Source organism: Babylonia areolata, chromosome 13, assembly GCF_041734735.1.
Source record: "Babylonia areolata isolate BAREFJ2019XMU chromosome 13, ASM4173473v1, whole genome shotgun sequence".
NCBI lineage: Eukaryota > Metazoa > Mollusca > Gastropoda > Neogastropoda > Buccinidae > Babylonia > Babylonia areolata.
In genome coordinates this window covers 8,415,792-8,423,291 of record NC_134888.1, presented here as the reverse complement: position 1 = coordinate 8,423,291, position 7,500 = coordinate 8,415,792, and the positions used below count along the sequence as shown (strand labels likewise).

Sequence of the window (7,500 nt, the reverse complement as noted above, 5' to 3'; positions counted from 1 at the left end):
TTCTCACATTCAACGCCCACAAAAATGTGTGCAGAATTACCTTGTGACAATTTTCACTCAGAGAAGTGTGTGGAGAATTACCTTGTCACAAATAACACTCAGAAAATTGTGGGCAGAATTACCTTGCCACATTTCACATTCAGAGAAAGGTGTGGAGAATTACCTTGCCACAATTAACACTCAGAGAAATGTGTGCAGAATTACAGTGTCACAATTAACACCCGGAGAAATGTGTGCAGAATTACCTTGTCACAATTAACACTCACAGAAATGTGTGCAGGATTACCTTTTCACAATTAACACTCAGAGGAATGTGTGCAGGATTACCTTGTCACAATTAACACTCAGAAATGTGTGCAGAATTACAGTGTCACAATTAACACTCAGAAATGTGTGCAGCATTACCTTGTCACAATCAACACCCAGAGAAATGTGTGCAGCATTACCTTGTCACAATTAACACCCAGAGAAATGTGTGCAGAATTACCTTGTCACAATCAACACCCAGAGAAATGTGTGCAGAATTACCTTGTCACAGCACCTGAGAATATCCTGTCGATGAGGCGTGAGTTCAGCGCTGAAACAAAATTTCGACGTTTTAACGTCTGCAGCAGCAGCAGTAGTAGTTGAAGTTGTTGTTGTCATATTCATAGCAACAGAAGATGCATTACTAGCTAAGGTTACCTGGAGTAGCAGAAGCAACATCATTGATAGCAGTAGTCGTAGTTGTTTTTGTTGTAACAGCAACCGCAGAGAATCAGCAGCAGCAGCAGTTGTTGTTGTTGTCACATTCGTAGCAACAGAAGATGCATTACTAGCTAAGGTTACCCGGATTAGCAGAAGCAACAGCATTGGTTGTAGTAGTTGTTGTAGTTGCTGTTGTTGTAATAGCAGCAGCAGAGTATCAGCAGCAGCAGTAGTAGCAGTAGTGGCAGCAGCAGTAGCAGTTGTTGTCACATTAGTAGCAACAGAAGCTGCATTACTAGCTAAGGTTACCCGGAATAGCAGAAGTAACACCACTGATAGTAGTAGTTGTTGTAGTTAGTTGTTGTAACAGCAGCAGTAGTCGTAGCAGCAGCAGCAGTAGTTGTCGCTGTCACACTCTTAGCAACAGAAACTGCATTACTAAATAAGGTAACCCGAAATAGCAGAGTTTCTTTGTAGTATCGTAGTAGGCCTATCGACAACCAGTAGCAATGTATAATGAATGCTAGTCAGTCGTTTTCGACTGTGACCATCAGAACAGCAGAGGAGGTAACTGCTGTCCCGTCTTTCTCGACTAGAATTTGATCATAGTGGAGAGTGTAGAATTTGATCATAGTGGAGAGTGTAGAATTTGATCATAGTGGAGAGTGTAGAATTTGATCATAGTGGAGAGTGTAGAATTTGATTATAGTGGACAGTGTAGAATTTGATTATAGTGGACAGTGTAGAATTTGATTATAGTGGAGAGTGTAGAATTTGATTATAGTGGAGAGTGTAGAATTTGATTATAGTGGACAGTGTAGAATTTGATTATAGTGGACAGTGTAGAATTTGATTTTTGTGGACAGTGTAGAATTTGATTATAGTGGAGAGTGTAGACTTTGATTATAGTGGAGAGTGTCTTGCTCAAGTTCCTTCCCCACTCTCTTGGCCAAGAGAGTTTTAGGACAATCAGCGTTGGGAATGGTTCCCAAAGGTCAACTGGCCCCCAAGGCTGCAGCACTAAGAGCCAGCGCAAATTTGCCTCCTTGTTTTACTGTTGACCTGACTTGTCATGTCCGAAGCAGCGGTACTAGCAATATGGTAAAGCAGCAGAAAGAGTGATAGTAACTAATGTGGTAGGACTGTGAACTACCTTCTAAACGCCAAGCACCCAGTAAACACTCCCACCACCTGCGTTGGATTAAAATCTGTGCATTGGGTACAATACATGGTAAAGAGAGGTAACTCTGTCCATTCACAACTTACACAACTTCCAAGTCAATGCTGCTTATGCTACCGATTCAGCTAGCACACAGGTAAACAACAGGCACATTGGAACAAACCCAGACATTTCCTAAAAAAAAATTTTTAATCCAAATTTTTTTCTATAAAAGGAAGCGCCGTACTTATCCTTGCACCAATCATTTGACATGTGCACACAGCAGCAACGACATAAGAAATGTGATTGGGTGAAATACCTTGTAAACGACCACCCCCACTTTCAAACAAAAAATTATTATCCAGTTTGCTATTTGGGATCGCGCAGCTTTCAATTTTGAAATAAAGAACAGAACGTCTGCATGAGATATCGATGTGTCATTGGAAATGAAAAAAACAACAAAAAAACAACAAAAAAACAAAAAAGCAAAGTTTTATCATGACGTTCAAGACGCAATGTCTTGTTTCCAGCAGCTAAGCGCTTCATCATCATCACCATCACCTTCACCATCACCATCACGACCACTATCACCACCATCACCATCACCACCACCACCATCACCACCACCATCACCATCACCACCACCACCACCACCACCATCACCATCACCACCACCATCACCACCACCACCATCACCACCATCACCACCATCATCACCATCACCATCACCACAATCACCACAATCACCACCACCACCATCACCACCACCATCATCATCACCACCACCACACTCACCACCACCACCATGCAGACCTGCTGCCCACCTTGGTCGTTGTGACGGGTAAGGTCCTCCCGGTCGATGAACAGGTCGTGATCCTTGTCCAGCTCCCAGAACTTGCAGTAGATGACGTAGAAATGCTCGTAGGAGAAGTAGTCCGTCACCCTGTTGATGTCTTCCTCGTCCTCCAGAACAGCCAGGACCTGGGGGAGGAGGGGAGCTGATGATTGTAGTACAGTGCGTCGTAACGAAACGAAACGAATTTTTATGTATTTCACGAGAGTAGTGGAGTAATCATAGGTGCTTTTTTTTTTCTTTTCTTTTTTTTACATCCAGCCCTCAAGGGCAAAAAAACAAAAAAACAAAAAAAACAAAAAAAGACCAAAAAACAAAAAAAGACCAAAAAACAAAAAAAGAAAAAGAAAGAATAAAAAAGGAGAAAAAGACAAAGCAATGGCAAAATACACACAGGGACACACACATAGACACACACACAGACACACAGACACACACAGACACACACACACACAGACATAGACACACACACACACACACACACACACACACACACACACACACACACACACACACACACACACACACACACACACACACACACACACACACACACACACACACACACACACACACAGTTACACGTGAAAATAAAGCACATAAATAAAAACATGTACGCAACCTAACTAAGTACGACACAACGACACATATATATCATTGAAAAGAGAGGTTGGGTTACACAGACACCTAGTACTGTGCGTCAGTTTGGCTAACCCCTCGGATACCAAGAGAGTTCCTGGCATCAAAAGGGTTAAGTGCGCTGTATTGTGATGCAGATTGCAGATGATTGTAGTACATTGTGTAGTGATAATTGTAGTACACTGTTGTGGGGCTGGGTTACACAGACACCTAGTACTGTGCGTCAGTTTGGCTAACCCCTCGGATTCCAAGAGAGTCCCTGGCATCAAAAGGGTTAAGTGCGCTGTATTGTGATGCAGATTGCAGATGATTGTAGTACACTGCATAGTGATATGTATTGCATATTATTGCAGTACACTGTATTGTGATGCACATTACAGATGATTGTAGTACACTGCATAGTGATACGTGTGACAGATGACTGCAGTACATTGTGTTGTGATACATGTGACAGATGATTGTAGTACGCTGTGCTGTGATACATATTGCAGATGATAGTAGTACATTGTAGTGTGATGATCATGATAATGATAATAATAAGAAAAACAAGAAGAAGAAGAACAACAACAACAACAACAATAATAATAATAATAATAATAAATGTATATAGCGCTGAATCTTGAGCAGAGCCAAATCAAAAGCGCTTACGACGGGAGCAACAATCGAGTGGTTAAAGCGTTGGACTTTCAATCTGAGGGTCCCGGGTTCGAATCATGGTAACGGCGCCTGGTGGGTAAAGGGTGGTGATTTTTCCGATCTCCCAGGTCAACATATTATGTGCAGACCTGCTTAGTGCCTGAACCCCCTTCGTGTGTATACCACGCAAGCAGATCAAATATACACGTTAAAGATCCTGTAATCCATGTCAGCGTTCGGTGGGTTATGGAAAAAAAAAGAACATACCCAGCATGCACACCCCCGAAAGCGGAGTATGGCTACCAACAAAGCGGGGTAAAAACAGTCATACACGTAAAAGCCCACTCGTGTACATACGAGTGAACGTGGGAGTTGCAGTCCACGAACACAGAAGAAGAAGAAAAGCGCTTACACACCAGACGTTCACACACATGCTTCATTGTGGTTCAGAGAGATGAAAAAGCAAACTTATTTATACAATAAATATACACACTGAGAACGAAGACCAGGAGGACAGAGGGAAAGGGGAGGCAGGGAGGAACAGCAATTTTCGGGAACACAGGTAAGTTTTAAGGCCAGACTTCAAAAGAGTTCAGTGCAGAGAAGGGCGCAATAGCCGAGTGGTTAAAGCGTTGGACTTTCAGTCTGAGGGTCCCGGGTTCGAATCTCGGTGAAGGCGCCTGGTGGGTATAGGGTGGAGATTTTTTCCGATTTCCCAGGTAAACATATGTGCAGATCTGCTAGCACCCGAGGCTCCCCAGAACGCCTGAACGCACACAGAAGATCAAATACGCACGTTAAAGATCCCGCAATCCATGTCAGCGTTCGGTGAATTATGGAAGAACATTCCCAGCAGGCACCCACTCCCCCGGAAACGGAGTATGGCTGCCTACACGGCGGGGTAAAAAACACACACACACACAAAAGGTCATACACATACAATGTTACATGTCTGTCTGAGTGTGTATGTGTGCGTGCCTGAAATCTGACTGAATGACACAGGAAACGCATGATGAGCGCCCAGTGGCAGTCGTCAGTCGGTACCCAGGTAGGCAGCCTGTTGTACAAATGACCCCGTGTTTGTAAAGCGCTTAGAGCTTGGTCTCCGATCGAGGATAGGCGCTATATAAGTATCCATATCAATCAATCAGTCAATCTGACGAAGTGAAAGAGGGAGTTCTTTCCAAGTGCAAGAGATCCAAAGACAGAGAAAGAGCGGCGGCCGACAGTGGAGTGATATTTTGAATCTGAGAACAATCGCGCAAGCAGGGTTGATCAAAGCAAAGCTGATCGTAGAGAGTGAGGTGGGGTGTAGAGGTAAAAACAAAAGTCAGCCACAGAGATACAGGAAGTGTTGCTGACAACAACAACAACAATAATAATAATAATAATGGATACTTATATAGCACACTATCCAGAAATCTGCTCTAGGTGCTTTACAAAAACGCTTTTGTTAACATAAAACATCATATCTATGTTACATACACACACCAAAATGTGACTACACACACACACACACACACACACACACACACACACACACACACACACACACACCACACACACGCTGCATACATACATTTTAACATACATGTTTATCTAACAGCTACCCAAACACATACGCACACACAGGCAGGCACAAACTTACATAAACACACGCACACGCACACGTACACACAATACACTTTCGTATACATGCATGTAGTTATGTACACATACATATGTATACACACATAGTCAAGCACAGCTAACGCAAAGGAAGTGGACCTGCCACAATTGAACTTATTGCTGAGGGAAAAGGTGAGTTTTGAGACGAGATTTAAAAGATGCGAGGGAATCAGAATGACGGAGGTTATCAACTCACAACAGGGGGACTCACCCTCAGAAAGTCGCTCCTCCTCAGCTCTGGAACCGTAATGCGGCCCGTCCAGGAGCGGTTCACACAGAAGAATATGCGAGACACCACCTGTAGACATAAGGGTTCTGTATTTCTATTTGTATTTCTTTTTATCACAACATATTTCTCTGTGTGAAATTCGGGCTGCTCTCCCCAGGGAGAGCACGTCACTACACTACAGCGACACCCCCCTTTTTTTCTGTTTTTTTCCTGCGTGCAGTTTTATTGGTTTTTCCTATCGAAGTGGATTTTTTTACATAATTTTGCCAGGAACAACCCTTTTCTTGCTGTGGGTTCTTTTACGTGCGTTAAGTGCATGCTGCACACGGGACCTCGGTTTATCGTCTCATCCGAATGACTAGCGTCCAGACCACCACTCAAGGTCTAGTGGAGGGGGAGGAAATATCGGCGGCTGAGCCGTGATTCGAACCAGCGCGCTCAGATTCTCTCGCTTCCTAGGCGGACGCGTTACCTCTAGGCCATCACTCCACGGGTGATCGGGGCGGTTAATGGTTAAAGTTAGTTCAAATGTTCCATAGCCTCTTACGGGTCATCGGGGGCAGTGAATTCATGTCCACTGTGTCTGGGGCTCGGCACAGGAAGGCAGTGAATTCATGTCCACTGTGTCTGGGGCTCGGCACAGGAAGGCAGTGAATTCATGTCCACTGTGTCCAGGGGCTCGGCACAGGAAGGCAGTGAATTCATGTCCACTGTGTCTGGGGCTCGGCACAGGAAGGCAGTGAATTCATGTCCACTGTGTCTGGGGCTGGGCACAGGAAGGCAGTGAATTCATGTCCACTGTGTCTGGGGCTCGGCATAGGAAGGCAGTGAATTCATGTCCACTGTGTCTGGGGCTCGGCACAGGAAGGCAGTGAATTCATGTCCACTGTGTCTGGGGCTCGGCACAGGAAGGCAGTGAATTCATGTCCACTGTGTCTGGGGCTGGGCACAGGAAGGCAGTGAATTCATGTCCACTGTGTCTGGGGCTCGGCATAGGAAGGCAGTGAATTCATGTCCACTGTGTCTGGGGCTCGGCACAGGAAGGCAGTGAATTCATGTCCACTGTGTCTGGGGCTCGGCACAGGAAGGCAGTGAATTCATGTCCACTGTGTCTGGGGCTCGGCATAGGAAGGTGGGGCCCAGTCCTCTCCTTCCGCCGTTTGTCATTGCCATAGTCATTGTAATTGTCATTGTCATTGAATTGTCATTGTTATAGTCATTTTAATTGTCATTGTCGTAGTCGTTTTAATTGTCATTGTCCATTGCCACTCCCATTGCCATCGTCCTCATAATTGTAATTATTATCGTTCTTATTGCCGTTGTCATTATCGTTGTCATTGTCCCTCTTTGTCATTGTCACGACCATTCTCTTTGTCGTTGCTGTTATCGTTGTCATTGTCTGTCCTTGCCATTGCCTTTGTCATTGTCGTCATCACTGTCATTGTCATCTAATTTTCACTGTCATTGTCACTGTCATTTTCATTGCAATTTTCCTTGTCATTGTCATTGCCTTTGTCATCGCCAAAGCAAGGCAAGGCAAGGCAAGGGGTTTATTTCGTGTGCCCCCTGTGGGCATTGAAACATTACATACGTTCATCTTTTACACAGATGTGACCAAGCACGCTATGC

General features: G+C 44.5%; 1 protein-coding gene across 3 annotated transcripts in view; it reads right to left on the bottom strand.

The window, feature by feature from the left end:
• The window catches only part of LOC143288820 (uncharacterized), a 36,457-nt gene that overhangs the window by 11,034 nt on the left and 17,923 nt on the right, over nucleotides 1-7,500 (bottom strand). For all 3 annotated transcript variants that reach the window (XM_076597459.1, XM_076597458.1, XM_076597457.1), the window contains exons 6-8: nucleotides 5,854-5,940; nucleotides 2,671-2,827; nucleotides 529-577 (exon numbers count right to left, since the gene is read on the bottom strand). In XM_076597459.1, the coding sequence (XP_076453574.1) occupies nucleotides 529-577; nucleotides 2,671-2,827; nucleotides 5,854-5,940 (293 nt within the window). The remainder of the gene's footprint in view (nucleotides 1-528; nucleotides 578-2,670; nucleotides 2,828-5,853; nucleotides 5,941-7,500) is intronic.